General features: G+C 49.2%; 1 protein-coding gene across 1 annotated transcript in view; it reads left to right on the forward strand.

Annotated features, from left to right (window-relative positions):
- LOC119964898 (procollagen galactosyltransferase 2-like) overlaps positions 1-20,313 on the forward strand; it is a 212,485-nt gene that overhangs the window by 136,366 nt on the left and 55,806 nt on the right. The window contains exon 4 of the mRNA XM_038794991.1: positions 11,026-11,145. Coding sequence (XP_038650919.1) covers positions 11,034-11,145 — 112 coding nt within the window. The 5' untranslated portion in view covers positions 11,026-11,033. The remainder of the gene's footprint in view (positions 1-11,025; positions 11,146-20,313) is intronic.

Raw genomic sequence — 20,313 nt, forward strand, 5'->3', positions numbered from 1 at the left:
CGAATTATCAAGGCACCTTTTCTAATCCTGGGGAGAAAGAACCTTTTGAAGAGTCTGAGGAAATAAGCAGGAATTTGGATTAATTCTGCCTCCCCACCCCCTGGGCCTCTTTCACCTCCTTTCTCCTCCCTCCCCCTTTCTCCTCCCTCCCCCTTTCTCCTCCCTCCCCCTTTCTCCTCCCTCTCTCTCATTCTCTTCATCCTGCCCTTTGTTCCAGAGCTATTTGATCCCCCTGTGCACTGGCACAGATTTACAGTGCGGTTTAGGTTCTGCGTTTACCCCAGGTGTGGGGGCGGGGAATAGAGGGAGGGTTCGGCATTCCTCAGGTGAACTGCATTGAACCACCCCCACCCCCCTCCCAAATCATCCTCCATCTAACCTCATCCATCCCTCTTTTCCCCGCTACTGTGTTTTTCGCCGACGTGACCCGTGGCCACGTCGGCGGGACTTCGGCCCATCTGGCACGGAGAATTTCTGACTGTGAAAAATCAATGACTTCCCGCCTGCGCCAGCTGTTCTCAGAGGCTGCCGGCGGGATTTGCACAACGCCGGTTTTTGGCCGCTCGGAAAATTCAAAACCCGGCGGGAGCGGGAATAACGCCGCCGCCGGCCGATTCTCCGACCCTGCGTGGGGTCGGAGAATTTCGCCCCAGGTCTGCAGCCAATCAACGGGAAACTAACAAGTCTGAAGATTTAAGATTGGGTTGAGAGATTTGTAATGAACTTTCGGGTTGTATAATTGATGGGTTACGTGGATGATGGCCATCTGATGGTTAATAAGCGACCATGAATTAGTATCCTATATTTGGTGAGAGGACCATCTATTATAATAAGGGTGCCCATTCAATTTCTAAGCGGTGTTATTTTAAATTTATTCCTCAAAACTAGACACCACATAACAGTCCGTCAAGATAATAAGACATGAAGCCCAGCTTTTTAAAAAATCTGATTGCTGTTTTACTATCAGGGGTAGCATTTTATGAGCTAATGTACTGGCAGGAATCACTGAATCCTGTCCTTAAACTGGTAAAGAGAGGAATTAATTCCAGGCGCAGTGTCATCTGCAGGAGAAATCTAAAATATTCAGGGCCCTAACTTCACAACAAGTGTCTTAGCCTGTCAAAGTTGTGTAAAATCAAGCTTGCCTTATCACAATCTGTGTGGCCAGGTTGACCACACATGGTATAGTTATAGTTGATATTCACACTGCCTAAGAGTGTAATCTGAGCTGTAAACTGACAGTGAGAAACTGCAGCCACAGCCGCGCAGCCTGTAAAGGACGTAGTCAGAGCACTCCGGCATAAGGGCGGAATTGTCCATTTCCTGCGCAGAGTACTGGCTGAGGCGAGAAAACCGGCATGCAGCTCGCAGGCTGCACAACCTGGCTTTCTCTCCAGATCATCCAGCACTCTGTGCAGGAAAAGTATGAAGTGTATTTTAACTCTAACCCCAATGGGGACTACCATGGATCGAGGACCCTCCCTCGACAACCACCTTCACCTGAGTTCAAAGGAGCAACTTCACACAGACACTAGGACTGAGAAAGTGAACCACATCTCCCCCAAGGAAAGCGACTATTGAGAGATCTTGGGTGAGATCTACCGGTCATGTTGCACCCGAAAAGCAGATCAGCATAATGTGATTGGTAGATGCTGGGAGATCCCATTTCCGGGATCTACCTGGTTCGCCACGCCTCGCAAAATCTCGCAAGACATCGTGATGTCAATCCCGCCCATTGTGGGTGGGATCACTTTCTGGCAAATCTGCTAAGTCTCACTCTAATATGCGTTCCCGAGATTTAACCGATGCTTGGGATCTAACCCCCTCCCCTTGGAGACCTCGGGCGAGCGCTGTTCAATGCAGGTCTCCACAAATGAGCACCAGATGGAAAGGCACTTGTGGAGGTCTTTCAGGTGATTGAAGGTACCCAGCTGCTTGCCCATTGGGCAGGTGGCACCCTGGCACTGCTAGCCTGGCATCCTGGCAGTGTCATCTGGGCACCAACCTGCACTGCCTAGGTGCCCAGAAGGCACTACCAGGGTACCAGGCTGGTACTGCCAATGTGCCAAGCCGGCATTTTTCACGCGGCGGGGATCGGGTCAGGGGGTGCCCTGCCCCGGTGTGGGAGGACGTGCGGGGAGGCCGAGGACCCCTTTATACCTGATTTGGAGCTGGGGGAATTTGGGGATCGCGTGGGAGGCTTGAAAGTTCGGGACGCCATGCAGCAAAATGGACTAAGTGCGGCCTCGGACCGGCTTCCCCGCTGAGGCCCCCGATATATCTGGGTGGTGTTAGAAAGCAGGGTGTTTCTCAGCACTCTGAGCACCAGAAAACACCCAGCTAATCACACGCTACAGGACTCTTTCCCCATTCAGGTAGATTGTGCCCCTTACCTTTTCCCAGATAGCCCGTAAATAAGATAAGTTGTTGGCCGCGTTGTAACTACCTGGATATTATAAAGGTTCGGCTAGGGGGGCTCCCTTCAAAAAAATTGTTTCTTCCCACTTTCAGAAAATACAGGAAAGGTGGGTTCCTATATTGTGTGCCACAGGAATCTGTGCTGGGTCCCCAATTATTCGTTATTTATATAAACAACATAGATGACTCTTTGCGATGATACATAGATTGGCCGGGTGGTTAACAGCGCGGTTAAGTGTCTAGGGTTGCAGGTAGACGGGATAGTCAAATGGTCAGAAAAGTGGCAGATGGAATTTAACCCTGAAAAGTGTGAGATGATACACTTTGTAAGGTGTAATTTGACAAGGAAGTATTCAATGAATGACATGACACTGGGAAGTTTCGAGGAACAAAGAGACCTTGGCGTGTTTGTCCAGAGATAACTGAAAGCGGGAGGACACGTTAATAGGGTGGTGAAAAAGGCATATGTGACACATGCCTTTATCAACCGAGGCACACGGATTACAAAAGCAGGGAGGTCATGTCAGAACTGGAGTAATGTGTGCAATTCTGGTCACCAACTTATAGGAAGGATATGATTGCACTGGAGTGGGTGAGAAGCGATTCACCAGCATGTTGCCTGGATTGGAACATTTAAGTTATGAAGAGATGTTGGATAGGCTTGGGTTGTTTTTGCTGGAGTAGAGAAGACTGAAGGGCGACCTGATCGAGGTGTACAAGATTATGAGGGGCATGACAGGGTGGATAGGGAGCAGCTGTTCTCCTTAGTTGAAGGATCAGTCACGAAGGGAAACAAGTTCAAGGTGAGGAGAAGGAGGTTTAGGGGGGTTGTGCCTCTTCTGCACTGTATTTTTCTGTGATTATTTGAAAACATCTACAAGAGACATGATACTTTACCCACTTATTTACAAGTTTATTGCAGAACCTTAAAGCCGATAAGTACATCACAATGTTAATGACCATCAAAGATAAAATAGGGCTGAATTTCTTTTTTAACAAAGTGTTAACTCAGGTGGGAAAAGCGGTGTGCAGACTGCCAGCTGCACGGCTGGCATTTCCTGACAGACTTTTTGAAATTTAGTTGATAAAATGTTGGAGGCGGGACCCTCCACAAACTAGCACTACAGCAGGGTGACATGCTGGAAGTGGAGGAGGAGGAATATGCGACCTCATCTGAAGAGGAGGAAGAGGGGTAGCCGGACGTGGAGGACAATGCTGGGAAGAATCTGCGGGGGGAGCCAGAAGCTGGTGGGCAGGCAGCGGCGAGGGTCTGGCATGCCTGGAGGACCTCATCTTTGCCCACTTCTCATACATGTGGCTTCGTCCGTTATCTCGGCTGACAGTGCACTCAAACCCATCACCTGCAAGTTGTTTGCTTCGGGGGTGGAAGTTGGAGGGAGGGGTGCGATTTGAGACCACCATGTCCTGACGGTTCTGCCAGCCCTGGCGGCTCCCCATGGTCTGCATCATGGTGCTGATGACCTCAGCGACCTTCTGTGACCGGGCGACACTCTGCAGTGCCTCGCCAATGAGCATCATTCCTCAGCGACTGGGACATGCGCTGCAGCACCTTGCAATGCCTACCTGAGACTGGGACATGCACAGGAGCGCCTCGACAATACCCACCTGCGACTGGGACACGTCCCCCAGCGACCAGAGCATGCTGTTGAGGCGCTCAGCCATAGCCAACACTGACTGAGGAACAGCTTGGACATCGCCACACATGCTGCTGACGCCACCCGAGAGTGTTTGCCTCGATGCCATGCATTTCCGGCACCAGCTCCTGCGCCCCTAGTCTTTGGGACTCCTCTAATCGGCGGTGGACCTGCTCAAGTGTCACTGACAATCCCCTCTGAATCTCATGGCCAGACCCTAGTGCCTGCATCTGCTCCAGGTTAACCTGGTCAAGAGGTTCAAAATCTGAATTGGGACCCAGCTGGGGCCTGGGGTCTCCCCAGAATGTTCCTGCCTCCACCTGATGAACATCAGCAACTGGAACTGTGTGGTTCTCACCAGACTGTGCCCCACAAACCTGTCCTCTACTTTTCCCACTGAGGTGCGTGTCTCTGTGCTGGTGGAGGATGGGGATGACAGCTGTGTCGTCTCATTGGTGGCATCCTTGGAGCTCTTCTCCGAGATGTTCTCTTGGAAGGCGACGGGGGGTGGGTGGGAGGCAACTAAGATGGGCCAACACCATCAGGTGGAGATCCTGTGGGACATTAGACATGTGGTCAGTGAGAGGGAAGGATCATTCTGTCGGGCATCAATAACACACGTGTGACAGGTTACCTGGACCGGGCCGGTGGTTACTAACCCTGCGACATAGGCCAAGCTCGACTTCGGTGACCGCACTGTCCTTGTAGGGGGTGAGGACTCTGATTTACGGAACCCTGCCGCCAGCCTGGACCCTTTCCTGTCTGTTATGGATCAACTTCTCCTGTGGGTACAAAGAGAGGCGTGAGCCACACGCTTCATGCATTGTGAGGGGTGGGGGGTAATGGTGGGGAACAGGCATGGGCTGTTGTACATGGGTGGATTGTGCTGGTGGGTGTCAGGGTGTGCTGGGGCACATGTGCAGTATTGTGCTGGGGGGGCGAGGTGGTGCCGAGCCAACTGCAGGGTCACCCGGGGGAGGAGGTGCGGCAGCCAGTGATCGTAGGTGACAGGTGGTAGATGCCAATTGACCCATGCAGCCTCCACCTGCCCTCCATCCTCTGGCTGCTCCCGTGGGTCCTTCCCAGGATCATCCTCCAACCCACTTCTCGTCCAGCTCCTCCTCAGATGAGGCCGCGTGTTCCTCCTCCTCCACCTCCACCTCCAGCATGTCACCCTCCTGCAGTGCTAGGTTGTGGAGGGTCCTGCATCCAGCAGGTTTTCAACTAAGTTTCAAAACATCTGGCAAAAAATGGCAGCAGTGGAGGTTGTTGAGCTTCTTGTGGCACTAGGTCACAGTTCTCCTGGTGACAGTCCCAGGTGGCACTGGCTGACCTGTGGCTGTCCCTCCGACTCCCTCGGGAGGACAGGGCATCCTGTCTGGACTACACCACATCCAACAATCTGGTCAGGTTGGCATTTCTGAATCGTGAATCAAGTCTGCGTGGTGGAATGGCTGCGTACTCTCGGGGGTTTGCATTGTGCGATCGGTTTAAGAGCTCCTTAGTGGGGAGCTGCTGGGGGCGGTCCAGGTGAGTCAGCTGGTGGGAGAGTCATTTCCGGCATGAAGCCCATGGGGCATCTTTACTGGCCCTAGTTGGCGGTAGATACTGGTGGTGGTCTCGCTGGGCCGGCCGGCGGGAAACACCTGACAATTCTCATTCACTACCGCACTTAGAAACTTTTCAGTTAGATCGCGCCCATAGATTTTACCCATCCATTTGTGTATTTCCTTCAAAGTTTATATTCAAAATCAGAGCTGTTTGCAATTAAGCTGCCGGTGTATGTGTAAGTGTTTCTGGATAAAAATAGCTCTCTGTTAGTCTGTAACCAATTGTAATAATAATAATAATAGCTATTGTCACAAGTAGACTTCAATGAAGTTACTGTGAAAAGCCCCTAGTCGCCACATTCCGGCACCTGTTCAGAGAGGCTGGAACAGGAATTAGACACGTGCTGCTGCTCTTGTTCTGCATTAGAAGCCAGCTGTCTTAGCCTACTGTGCTAAACCAACCCCTATTCAAAAGCACAATATCCTAATTATATATGAATTCTAACTAATACTTATATTTTACCAAACCATTTGTGTTTATCTGGCCCAGGATTACCCCTAATTAATATCCCATTATCAGTGAAACCACCACTTATAAGGAAGGTGCCCATTTAATTTCTAAACTGGATTTCAACCTAGTGCATGAGGAGGACCCGTTTGCACTTAATTAAAGCACAGGTTCCAGAAAGATATTAGGGCTTGAGGCCTGATATTCTTTTTTCTGCTTCTGGTTTTAATAATTAGAGCTGGAGAATGATATGCTAGTGTCACAGCAAGAACCTTGGACTATGAATTTATGTGTGTGTCTCTCTTATTGGCGAATTCTCATTATGAAGGGAGTTAACCATGTTGCTCCGCAAGCTGGTTTTGATTCCTGTAATGAACTCCAATTGGCTTTATTGGTTGGTCAATTGGAGTATGAGCTCCCTCAATGATAGCTCATTGAGGGGGCCCAGATAATCACCTGTGTAGGCTTTGTGAGCCAGTCTTAAGTGGACAGGACTGCTAGCAGCACTGTTTGTAGCTGCTCCTGTAATATCGTTGTTGTAAATAAATATTGGTGTGGTGACGGAACTCCTGCCTCCCGTGGATTACTACAGTGGCGACGAGGTAAACTACGAATTTTGCGGAGACCAGCTGCCGCACTCGGAGGGTAAGCCTTGCCATTTTAAAAATGCCGTTTTTTGGGAGGTTCGAGGCATTCGACCTGGCTATTGAGGACTGGTCCCAGTATGTGGAGAGAATGTGTTACTTCTTCCGGGCAAATGATATACTGACGGACGAAAGGAGACGGCTTATCCTGCTGTCGGCGTGCGGACCCTCCGCTTTCACCATTATACGTAGTCTGACTTATCCCGATGCGCCGGACACGAAAACTTTCCAAGAAGTAACGGAATTGGTGACAGAGCACTCCGACCCAAAACCACCCCTCATTTTGCGTAGGTACAGATTCTACACAGCGAAGCGGGAAGACAGGGAGTCAGTCACAAATTTCTTGACCCGCCTGAGAAGGCTGGTGGAAAAATGTGAGTTCGGCCTGACGCTAAATGAAATGCTTCGGGACCGGTTAGTGTGCGGTATAAACGACCTCACAATACAGAAACGCCTGCTGGCGGAAACGGAGCTAGACTGCAGGCAGGCGTTACAGCTTGCAATGTCCCTAGAAAAGGCAGCAAGTGGGGCGCAGGAACTACAGGGCACGCCAATGGAGGTAGATACCTGTGAGAGGGACTACCACAACGGGTCCTGCTACCAGATAGCCGCTCTCAGGATGCAGGGAAGTACACAACCTAGACGCCCCATCCTCCTCCGAAGGGGAACAATTATATAATATTACAACGAAGAAAGCAGAACCCATTAGGATTACCCCACGGGTGAACGGGCGGCCGACAATAATGGAAATAGACACGGGTGCGCCCGTATCAGTAATGGGAGTGGCAGCATTTAGAAAAATCAAATATGGACTCCAGCCACTAACCCTAACAAAAACATCGACGAAACTTAAAACCTACAAGGGGGAACCCCTAGAAGTTCTAGGCACGACTCATGTACCTGTGGAATATGAGAAACAATTGCTCAGATTACCGTTGACGATAGTAGAGGGCTCCGGACCGAGCTTAATTGGACGGAACTGGCTGAAAGACCTAAAATTAGATTGGATGAAAATTTTCCAGAGTGGAAGCGGGCAGTTGAGTGGAGTACTCCAAAAATACCCGGAGGTCTTCCAGGAAGGTTTGGGGGAAATCATAGGCGCCAAAGCAACTTTGCACGTGGACCCAGAAGCCCTTCCGAGATTTTGTAAGGCCAGGCCGGTACCTTTTGCATTAAGGAAGAAAGTAGATGACGAAATAGAAAGGTTACGGCGCGACGGCATTATCAGACCAGTACAGTTCTCGGAATGGGCAGCGCCGGTGGTACCAATTTTGAAGCCAGACGGCTCGATACGTCTCTGTGGAGATTTCAAACAGACAGTAAACAAATACGCACTGCTGGACAAATACTCAATCCCAAAAATAGACGACCTATATGCCAAATTGGCAGGTGGGCTTTTGTTCACGAAATTAGACATGTCCACGCTTACCTGCAGTTAAAACTGGACAAGGGCTCCCAGAGGTTCGCTATGATCAACACCCAGAAGGGCCTTTTTCGTTATACTAGGCTACCTTTTGGAGTGTCATCAGCCTGCGCTATATTCCAGCGTACGATGAAAAATATTTTGCAGGGACTACCGCAGGTGGCGATTTATTTGGTCGATGTCTTAATCACGGGTAGGACAAACAGGGAACACTTAAGGAACCTGGAGGAAGTGCTCAGGTGTTTTGCAAAGGCAGGTGTATGGCTAAAAAGGGAAAAATGTGTTTTTCTGGCCCCACAAGTGACGTACCTGGGATATAAAGTAGACGAGTCAGGCTTACATCCATTAGAAGACAGAGTAAGGGCAATAAAAGAAATCCCAGCTCCCACCACGGTCCAGGAGTTACGATTATTTCTAGGGTTGGTAACCTATTATGGAAAATTTATTGAAAATAGGGCGTCCATCCTAGAACCCCTCCACCAGCTACTAAAAAAGGGGCAAGAATGGAAATGGTCCACCCGCCAAAACCAAGCATTTAGGGACATTAAGGAACAGCTGTCATCCGAAAATGTCCTAGAGCATTATGACCCAAGGAAGGAGTTGGTGGTCATTTGTGATGCATCCCTCTGTGGGGTAGGAGCCGTCTTAGCCCATAGAGGAAGGAATGGGGAAGAATGGCCAATAGCCTATGCTTCGAGGACCTTGGTGATGGCTGAGAGGAAGTACGCCCAAATCGAGAAGGAAGGACTGGCGGTGATATTCGCAGTAAAAAAATTTCACCAGTATCTGTCCGGGCGGAAATTCACCATAGTGACGGACCATAAGCCGTTATTAGGGTTATTAAAAGAAGACAAGTCAATACCCCCGATTGCATCAGCTGGAATCCAACGCTGGGCGTTGCTACTGGCGGCATATAGATACGTTCTGGAGCACAGACCGGGAACGCGAGTAGCATATGCAGATGCTTTGAGCAGACTTCCCCTCCCGGACACTCCGCCGCAAATACCAAAAGTAGAGGAGACAGTAATGACTCTAAATTTTTTGGACACCCTACCAGTAGACGCACAACATATTCGGTTCTGGACGCAAAAAGACCCAGTTTTAGCCAAGATGAAGCATTTACTGCTAACGGGGAACTGGAAAGACCAGTGGAGCCCCAGATGCACCCATACTGGAGCAGAAGGGACCAAATAACCGTAGAAGACGGTAGGTAATCGTCCGAGCTTAGGGCCGTCAGGCAATCTTAACTGAGTTACATCATGGACACCCAGGGGTGTCTAAAATGAAGATGCTAGCTCGAAGCTACGTTTGGTGTCCAGGTTTGGACACAGACATAGCAGCCTTGGTATGTCGGTGCCAGGAGTGCCAACAGGGGCAAAGAGTGCCACCAGCGGTGCCATTGCACCCGTGGGAATGGCCAGGCAGACCGTGGGCCCGCCTGCATATTGACCACGCCGGCCCTTTCATGGGCTCAATGTTTTTGGTGATAGTGGACGCCCACCGGGTAAACATGGCAAGCACAGCATCGACAATTGAAAAGCTCAGGGCCTCGTTTGCAACATATGGGCTTCCGGAGGTATTGGTGTCGGACAACGGAATGGCATTCACAAGTGGGGAATTTGGAAAATTCCTGAAGGAAAACGGAGTCCGTCACATCAAAACGACCCCTTACCATCCAGCGACCAACGGCCTGGCAGAGAGAGCGGTCCAGACACTTAAAGCGGGACTCAAGAAGCAGCCGGCAGCGTCAATAGATACAAAGCTCTCCCGCTGGCTGTTTGATTACAGGACCACACCGCATTCCACAACGGGCATACCGCCAGCTGATCCTTAATGGGAAGGCGGCTGCGAATGAGGCTGAGTCTCCTTTTCCCAAATTTAACAGGGAAAGTAGAGAAACAACAGGAGGCCCAATGCAGGGGGCATGATAATAGTCGGCAGCAGAGACATTTCCAGGTGGGGGCACCGGTTTGGGTCAAGAATTATGGGAATGGACCAACGTGGGTCAAAGGCACGGTAGAGTCCCAAACAGTGCCCATATCCTACGAGGTTTCAATAGGAGGTAAGGTGCTGAAGAAACACCTAGACCAAATAAGGGCAGCGGAACCACACCTGGAGGCAGGCGAAGCAGGACCGCCTCAAGCTGGGATAGTCCAGACGGAAAGGATACCCACACCCCAGCCCCGAGCAATTTCTCCAGACCCCGTCATCCAGTCATCAGAGTCGGAGATGGACACACTCGACGAGGCCGCCGCGACACCTCTCCCCGAGGAGGAGGAAGAACAACTTCCAAGGAGGTCGTCAAGGAAAAGACGGGCACCTATAAGGTACACCCCGCCCACTTCGGAGAACGACCCGGCGGACGACACAGAGGTGACAGACCCAGACATGAGGAGCAGGAAGAAGCTCAGAGGAATGCCAGCTGGCAGGAATTCCTCAGACCTTGGGGGGGTGGAGGGATGTAATGAACTCCAATTGGCTTCATTGATTGGCCAATTGGAGTATGAGCTACCTCAATGATAGGTCATTGAGGGGGCCCATATAATCACCTGTGTAGGCTTTGTGAGCCAGTCTTAAGTTGACTGGACTGCTAGCAGCACTGTTTGTAGCTGCTCCTGTAATATCGTTATTGTAAATAAATATTGGTGTGGTGACGGAACTCCTGCCTCCCGTGGATTACTACAATTCCTGACAAAATATGTTTCACTGTGAGTTTACCCAAGTAACGTTTAACCTAATATTCTTAAATTAACTCTATATTATTTGACCCTTATTCTTTCACATCCTAACAGATGCTGACAAATTTTTATTTTCTGTTTTGTTCCAGAGGTTCAGATGCACATATGCAACAGAAAATACTATGGCTACCTTCCAGTGCCCCTAAAGGCCCAGCAATCCTTGCAAGAGGATATTGAAAGCTTTGTCCATGTTCTTATTGAAAGAATGAGTAAGTCCACAAACAAAGACAGAATAAAAATCTTTATCTGCCATGAAATATTTTCTAACAAATACTGTTTGAAATCTTCATGTACAGTGGAACGTACAAGAAGGGGCTGGTTTAGCACAGGGCTAAATCTCTGGCTTTTAAAGCAGACCAAGGCAGGCCAGCAGCACGTTTCAATTCCCTCACCAGCCTCCCCGAACAGGCGCTACAATGTGGCGACTCGGGGCTTTTCACAGTAACTTCATTTGAAACCTACTTGTGACAAAAGCGATTTTCATTTCATTTTGTTTTTTTTTTAAATCACCAAAGCACAGACAAGGTGTGAAATGCTGACTTCTTATAAGACAAATAGTTAGAATGCCGCGTTATTTCTTTCCTTGTATACTGTATCAGGGGGAATCAAATGGTTCATTCAGATAAATCCACGCAGGTGACTCCATAGAATCCCTACAGTGGAGAAAGAGGCCAGTCGGCCCATCAAGCCTGCACCGACCCTCAAAGAGAGCATCCTTCCTAGGCCCAATCCCCCACCCTAACCCTGTAACCCCAGTAAACCTGCAAGTCTTTGGACACTAAAGGGACCTGACCTGCACATCTTTGGTTTGTGGGAGGAAACCAGAGCACCCGGAGGAAATCCATGGTCATCACAGACAACAGGAATGTAGCAAACAGCAGGCTGCCTCCACCTCTGCTGTATAACAACAGAAGAAAGGTTAAGGAAGTGTGATCTTTTGAGTTGACCCAAATAAATTGAATTGAACAAACTGGAGGACACATTAAAAGAGAAGCCCCTTAAAGGAATACTACATCAACAAAAAACAAATCACAAAGGAATTGTGATTAAAGGAGCCAATAAACCACCCAGTCCCCATGGTGCCCACTGGACAGGGAAAGCCTTCATCTTGCTGATGAACACCACAGGCTCCCTCTCGAGGGACACCAGTCTTCAATGTAGCCGGGGTACAGCGGCAGATATTTGTGCCGGATGACCCCCTAAATCGTTCAATGCCTGCTGATGATGAGTTTGCCAGACCCCGAAACAGGAAGAGGTCATCCTCCTTCCATGCCACTCTCCCCACTACGTACCCGTGGATTGGGAACGTGGGACTGAAGTGCAAATAAAGCTGCAAAAAAGGTTTTTCAAAGAACTGAGAAGGAGGAGCAGTTTGCAGCTCATGTCCACTTGATTCATGGACCCCACAAAGCCCCAGAAAACACAGATATCTTGGGAGTCTGTGAACTGATGCATCCTACGGTTGTATGGAACTGCCGCGTGCAAAACCTTCCAACCCAGGACCTCAAGAATAAGAGGGAAGATTCTCACAAAGTGAACCCTCCATTGGAGATCTCTGTCAATGGACGGCAACAAGGGTCCAGGTAACGGGCGAGGGCAAGGAAGTGAAGGGTATGCAGCAGTAGCCCATTCAAAAACCCCTCCAAGCATTACTTAAGGGCATGGAGGGCATTTCCACGAAGCAGCACGAGCTGTGGGGTTTCGGCTCCCCAAGGAGGGTTCAGGGCTTGGTGCCAATGTGAAATTCCCTCTGAGCAGGAGTGCGCTCAGACGGGAGTACACCGCATACCTGCGCTGCCTCGAGGCCACGAGCGCCATTGGGTCTATGATTGACCATTTTAAGGCTACAGATGGCACTGGCCATGAATTGGATATCCACCAACATGCAGCATGCCAATTTGTTGGGTGTCACGCAGCCCACCCCACCATCTAGCAGTCCCCAAACCTGGTTACCCCAGCGGCTACACCCCCAGAAGGCATAGTTGCATAGTATGGGAATGGATGTTAATCACTTGTACATGATATTAGCTTGTGTAAATACACTCACACCAATTATACCCTCTCTATGGCTCCTTGATATGATGATCAGTATTCCTGTCAGTCTGATGTGACAGCTTAGTTCCTGCTGAAGATAAATGCAAATTCTCAGTCTGCCATTAATGGGAGTCGGGGATGCTCACGTCCTGCATTTCTGCCACTGTGAAATGCAACTAAGGCCTTCTGCCAACATTTTCGAGTCACGCCATCGAACATGCCCACCCATATCGGGCATGGAAAATTCCGGCCTTTGCATTCGTTCAAGGCTAAACCCAAATGTAGATTTGGGATCATAGGAATGGGTTGAGGCAATTTGATGCTCAAAACCACTGCACCATTCACGTAGGTCATGACTGATCTGTATCTCTAAACCTTTTAGTTAACTTAACTACATAGCCTTTGGTACTCTTACCGAACAACATTTTATCAATCTCAAATCTTGAAAGCTTCAATTGTCCTTGTTAATTTAGTTTACTACTCATGTCATTATGTGGAGATGCCGGCGTTGTACTGGGGTGAGCACAGTAAGAAGTCTTACAACAACAGGTTAAAATCCAACATGTTTGTTTCAAACACTAGCTTTCGGAGCACTGCTCCTTCCTCAGGTGAATGAAGAGGTATGTTCCAGAAGCATATATATAGACAAATTCAAAGATGCCAGACAATGCTTAGAATGCCAGTATTTGCAGGTAATTGAGTCTTTACAGATCCAGAGACTCAATTACCTGCAAATGCTGGTATTCTAAGCATTATCTGGCATCTTTGAATTTGTCTATAAATATGCTTCTGGAACATACCTCTTCATTCACCTGAGGAAGGAGCAGTGCTCCGAAAGCTAGTGTTTGAAACAAACATGTTGGACTTTAACCTGGTGTTGTAAGACTTCTTACTCATGTCATTGATATACAAAACAATACTTTTCAGTACCATTTGTATCATGAAACAACCAAATGCATTGGCTGGGATTCTCCGAGCCCGTGCCAGGTCGGAGAATTTCCGGGGGGGGCGCGAGAATCTTGCCACGCTGCTCCGACGACAGGCCGCCGATTCTCTGGCGACGGGGGAATCGGCGCCAATCGCGGTCACAGCGGCGCCGGTCGGGGGCCTTTAAAAGCGGCCCCCGCGGCGATTCTCCGCGCTCGATGGGCCGAGTGCCTGCCGAGTCCCGCCGACATGGTGCACATATATTCCCACCCGGCGAGACCTCGCCGTTCTGCCTGCGGGGGCCATCCTGGGTGTGGGGGACCTGACTCCGGGGGGGTAGGGCTCCACGGTGGCCAGGCCTGCGATCAGGGGCTACTGATCCGTGGGCCTGCGCATTCCAGGGGGGGGCTATGCTCCTCCGCGCCGGGCCCCTGTAGGGCTCCGCCATGTTGCACGGGGCCAGCGCGGAGATGGCAACCACACGCATGCGCCGGCGTGGAGATAGCCATTGCATGCATGTGCAGACCCGCACCGGCCGTGCAGGAACAGCTTTTGGCGCCGGAGCAGCGAACAGCACTCCGGTGCCATTCTAGCCCCCTGAAATCTGGAGAATAACTGGGTCAGGAGGCCCGTTGACGCTGGCATACACCACTCTGGTGTTTACGCCGGCGTCAACACTTGGCCGGGATTTCGGAGAATCACGGCCACTGGTTGTAGCTTTGTTAGATGTTGGGCAGAATTCTCCCACCTGGGACTAAATCCTGTGGTGGGGGCAGGAATGTGGGGTGTTTCCCACTGCGAAGGCCAGCGGGGAAACGCGCCATGGGTGGGATTTTCCTTTGGACAACGCCGGAATTGGGAAATACAATTGAGCAGAGAATCTGTTTTGAAGCCAAAATCGTGGTGGGCACCGATTTCACATCAAATCACAATTCTCCGGTGCCTCAACAGCGGCATCAATGTGTTTGGTGGCACAGTAGCACAGTGGTTAGCACAATTGCTTCACAGCTCCAGGGTGCTAGGCTCAATTCCCGGCTTGGGTCACTGTGCGGAGTCTGCACATTCTCCCCGTGTCTGTATGGGTTTCCTCCGGGTGCTCCGGTTTCTTCCCACAGTCCAAAGATGTGCAGGTTAGGTGGATTGGCCTTGCTAAATTGCCCTTAGTGTCCAAACGATAACTAAAACTAATATTGTTTGTGTCCAAAAAGGATAGGTGGAGTTACAGGGATATGGTGGAGGTGTGGGCTTAGGTAGGGTGCTCTTTCCAAGGGCCGGTGCAGATCTGATGGGCCGAATGGCCTCCTCCACTGTACATTCTGTGATTCTATGTTCCAGAACGCACGTACAGTAAATGCTATTCGTATCTAATTAGCGGGCCTTCGGGGCCTCCGCGATTCTCTGCCTCCAGTGGGGCGAATTCCCAAAGGCGAGACTCACTTGTGCTTTTAAAAATCGTGAAACTGGTGCCGTGGCTATGAGGGAGAGAGAGGAGGTATGGAAAGTGTCCAACATTGCCATAGTTTGCTGACAGTCATGCCACAAGCTGGCGGGCTTCCGCCAGCTCTGCAGGGAGTAGGTGCCCTCTGGCCCCAGCCAACTCATCAGTGGAATGGGTGCACTCCAGCGCAACCAGTGCCATCTTTTTGGCTGGGATGAGTGTGTGTGTGAGGAGTGAAGTATGTAGATGCAGCTGCAGCTTGTCAGCCTCCTGAGTGTCAATCACGGACCAGGCGAATCCTGCACCATTTTACATTGGAATCAATTGTGTCCCACGTGACGCCAATGCTGGCTCCTCAACAGTCGCTGAATCGGTCCAGGTGCGGCGCCGGTTTTGATGTCGCAGAAGTCCACAAACCCTGCCCCGGTGTCAACACTGAGGAACGGAGAATCCCGCCACTTATCTTTAGGCCCCAACCTCATTAGTTATGTACCCAGGGGTTTAGTGCCGTATTCCATGGAAGGGTGAACATGATGGCATGAGTCCCGCCATCATATCTGGGTGCCATATTGAAAAGATGCCCAACATCATTAACCCACCATTGATGAAAGAAGATGGATCTGAAAAAGATGGTTCTCCACGAACACCCTGAGGCTGGAAGATGGATCTCCTGGATGACACTGAATCTGGAAAATCCACCTGTCGATGCTCCATCCACCCACTGCTGTGGTTTTCTGCAGTCGGGGCCATGGGAAAAGTCCAAGATCGTTTTTCGTTTTGTAGAATCGTTTCTTTTCCAATGAAAGTGCAATTGTATTTTCTAAATGTTTTTTCACCCTGCTCCTGTTATGTCAGTGCTAAGCGATTTGGCAATTATGATATAAATGTGTCCTGGATCGGGATATGCATCACATGGTGTTAAAAGTTAGCATCACAGTCTGTGACTTATGAAGCAAAATGGTGAAGAAGAGGTCGTTCCGGTGGTGGCGATGACGTAGGAAGCCGCACATTTGGGAGCTCCCGATTCAAACGGACTTTTCGGCTATTTTTAGAGCCCAAAACGGAATTTTTTCGACGTCTCCCGGTGGGAGAAGGTGTGCTGATCGACTTTCTCCACATTTCATGACTTGAACTCGGAGTGGAAAGGGGGAAAAACCGACAGCAGCTCCCCAGAAAAAACGGGGGAAGGATTCTGTGTTGTCACTCGTGTCTTAATAAAGCTCGTAGTCTCAAATGTGGAGAAGATGCTTTATTGTGAGTTCGTTCTCTCTTCAGTGCTGTTACCTATGGCTACCTTCAGTGTTCCTAGCTGGCATGTGTCCTGCTCCACGTTCTGCCGTCTGTGAAGTGTGTCCTCACTTCCTGTCCCCGTCTATTTATATGGCTCTCCCGTGCCCCCTCTAGTGTTTGCTCAGTTGTATTGCATCTAGTTAACTTGTGATCACCACATCCCCCTTTTTCTCTTTACATATTTTCTGTACATCGTTAAAGAAAATTGTACATCCTGTCCCGGTGTATTTATAGCTCTCCCTCTGGTGTTTGCTCAGTTGTTTTTGTATCTAGTAAATCTACGATTACCACATCCCCCTTTTTCTCTTTACATATTTGCTGTACATCGTTAAAGAAAATTATAGAAAACAGTTACTTATGATATGCGTATCTATGCAGGTGATGGTGCTATTGCATATTGTACAAAGCCAATGTAGTTATATGTCCAATCTTAATAAAAACATTTATGAGTCCAAACTTGATGAATTTGTTCAGAGCTTTTTTTTTCTTTTTGTTGTTGATGACGTGGTGATATTGATATTGCAAGTCCGCTGTGAATGTTGTTGGTGTTCCTTATTATTTTAAGTACCCACTGCATCATCCCGAGGTGTTTGCATGGTCACCTCACTGATGTTGACTGGCATGGACTTTTTTTTTGTGCTTGTGGTGTTGATTTATTGTCTCATCCGCCTTGGATGCTGGTGTGCTTGCTCGTTCTGGAGCAGACGTGAGTTTGTGCGATTCGTTGTCATCCCATGACATGTTTGTAGTCTTGTCATCGTTTTGCAGTGAGCTGTGGCATTGTCCTACATGTGGCGAGTAGTACCATTGTGTACAAGTCGTTGTTTCATTGCTGTTGTTTCTGTCGTTCCTGTTTTTGTTGTTTTCGTTGCCGTACTTGTTGCTGTTTTTGTCGTTTCTGTCTTTGGTGTTGGCACTGTCGTTGTTCCTGACTTTGTTGTTTTCGTTGCCGTTCGTGTTGCTGTTTTTGTCGTTTCTGTCTTTGGTGTTGTCGCTATCTTTGTTCCTGACTTTGTTGTTTTCGTTGCCGTTCTTGTTGTCTCTGTCTCTGTCGTTGTCGCTATCTTTGTGCCTGACTTTGTTGTTTGTCTTGTCGCGCTTCATGTTGCTTTTGTTCTTTCTGTTGTCGTTCTCGTTTCTGCTGTGCTTCTTGCTATTGTTGTTGGTCTTGTCGCGCTTCATGTTACTTTTGTTCTTGCTGTTGTTTGTCCCGTTTCTGCTGTGCTTCTTTTGACTGTTGTTTTTCTTGTTATACTCTATTCGTGTCCCGAGTGGATAATTTGAGTCATTGAGCATTTCGTCTCGAGAGTGGTGCGAATGATCTGATGTTGCATCGGTGCAGGTGACATCAATCATTTGTGGAGAATTGGATTCCTCATCTTTGCTTTCTTGGTGCTCCTCTTCCGGAGTCAAATTCTTCTCGATTCCATTTGACGCGGTGTCTCTGGATTCTTGGCGCTCCTCTTCTGGAGTCAAAACCTCCATGATTACAATTGACGTGGTGTCTGTGGACTTCTGGCGCTCCTCTTCTGGAGTCCAAATCTGCATGATTTCAGTTGACGTGGTGTCTCCGGACTCTTGGCGCTCCTGTTCTGGAGTCCAATTCTGCATGATTTCACTTGACGTGGTCTCTCTAGACTCTTGGTGCTCCGCTTCTGGAGTTGAAATCTTCATGATTTCTGTTGATGTTGTCTCACTGGACTCCAGGTGCTCCTCTTCTGGAGTCAGAATCTGCATGGTTTCTTTCGGCGTTGTCTCTCTGGACTCCAGGTGCTCCTCTTCTGGAGTCAAAATCTGCATGTTTTCTTTCGGCTTGGTCTCTCTGGACTCCAGGTGCTCCTCTTCTGGAGTCAGAATCTGCATGGTTTCTTTCGGCGTTGTCTCTCTGGACTCCAGGTGCTCCTCTTCTGGAGTCAAAATCTGCATGTTTTCTTTCGGCATCGTCTCTCTGGACTGTTGGGTGGCCCGACTCTGTGCTTCTGTACAGACAAGCTGAGAACTGTCAGTCTCGCTGTGATCCTGTACGTCGAGTGCGATCACCTTGTTACTGTTTTCGCTCTGTGCTTCGGTACAGACAAGCTGAGAACTGTCAGTCTCGCTGTGATCCTGTACGTCGAGTGTGATCACCTTGTCACTGTCTTCGCATGCAGTGGGTAGAGGTGCATTGTCTTCTTCTTGTTCATGTGAGCCTGTTAGACTTTCATAGTCTGCTTGTGGTTGCTCAGATACAGCGGGTTTACCTTCATGGTCTTGTTCATGCATGGTGTTCGCCAGGGAGTGTTTGCTTGCATCCCTTTTGGAGTCTTTCATCACTCGCACTGTGGAGCCTGTCATCGCTCGCTCTGTGGAGTCTTCCTGTGCTCTCTGTGTGGCGTCGTCATCGTCTAGGGTATTGCTGTCATCCAATGTATCGACGAGCTGCCATGGCATCATGGTGTTGGATTCATCTACCATGAGTAGAGTCGTGTTGAGCTTTGCAACGGTGTCGCTGATGCTGTGATCAGCATGTCCAAATAACTCCTCCATGTCTGAGTAGTATTCTTTGATACCCATTTCATCTTCATTGGCTTCTTCTACCACGAGTTGATTCGTGTTGAACTTTGCGACCGTGTTGCTGATGCTGTGATAAGCATATCCGACTGACTCAGCCATGTCTGAGTAGTGTTCTTTGAAAACCAAATCATCTTGGTTGGATTCCTCTACCACGAGTTGGTTCGTGTTGTGCTTTGCGACCGTGTCGCTGATGCTGTGATAAGCATATCCGACTGACTCAGCCATGTCTGAGTAGTGTTCTTTGAAAACCAAATCATCTTGGTTGGATTCATCTACCACGAGTTGGTTCGTGTTGTGCTTTGCGACCGTGTCGCTGATGCTGTGATAAGCATATCCGACTGACTCAGCCATGTCTGAGTAGTGTTCTTTGAAAACCAAATCATCTTGGTTGGATTCATCTACCACGAGTTGGTTCGTGTTGTGCTTTGCGACCGTGTCGCTGATGCTGTGATAAGCATATCCGACTGACTCAGCCATGTCTGAGTAGTGTTCTTTGAAAACCAAATCATCTTGGTTGGATTCATCTACCACGAGTTGGTTCGTGTTGTGCTTTGCGACCGTGTCGCTGATGCTGTGATAAGCATATCCGACTGATTCAGCCATGTCTGAGAGGTAATCTTTGAGAAACAAATCATCTTTTGTTGTTTCGGAATTCTTTTTGTTCTCTTCACTTTGGGTGGTGCAGACTGCTTTTTTCAGGGTGTTGTGCAAGTTGTTTTTAACTGTTGGTTTAAGTTCAGGCGTTTTTCTGTGTTCTGAGGCAAGAAAATTTGTGTTTACCACTTTAAGTGTCTTGTTTGCAATTTTCGGGCATTTCCCTTTTAAGTGGGCGTGGTCGGGATGCTCAGACGTCATGACGTCACGCGCAGGAATGCATTGCGCATGCGCAATCGGCCTTCCTCCTTCACTGTGCGGTTTTGTTTCCATTGCGCATGCGCGGCGTGCGCATGCGCATTACGATCCGCGACCAAAACTTTTTTTGACTGCGCATGCGCGGCTTGCGCATGCGCATAACGATCCGCGACCAAAACTTTATTTGACTGCGCATGCGCGACTTGCGCACTGCGCATAACGATCGGCACCGCGATATTTTTTAAACTGCGCATGCGCGGCTTCCGGTTCCGGCGCATGCGCA

Source organism: Scyliorhinus canicula, chromosome 4, assembly GCF_902713615.1.
Source record: "Scyliorhinus canicula chromosome 4, sScyCan1.1, whole genome shotgun sequence".
Classification (NCBI taxonomy): domain Eukaryota; kingdom Metazoa; phylum Chordata; class Chondrichthyes; order Carcharhiniformes; family Scyliorhinidae; genus Scyliorhinus; species Scyliorhinus canicula.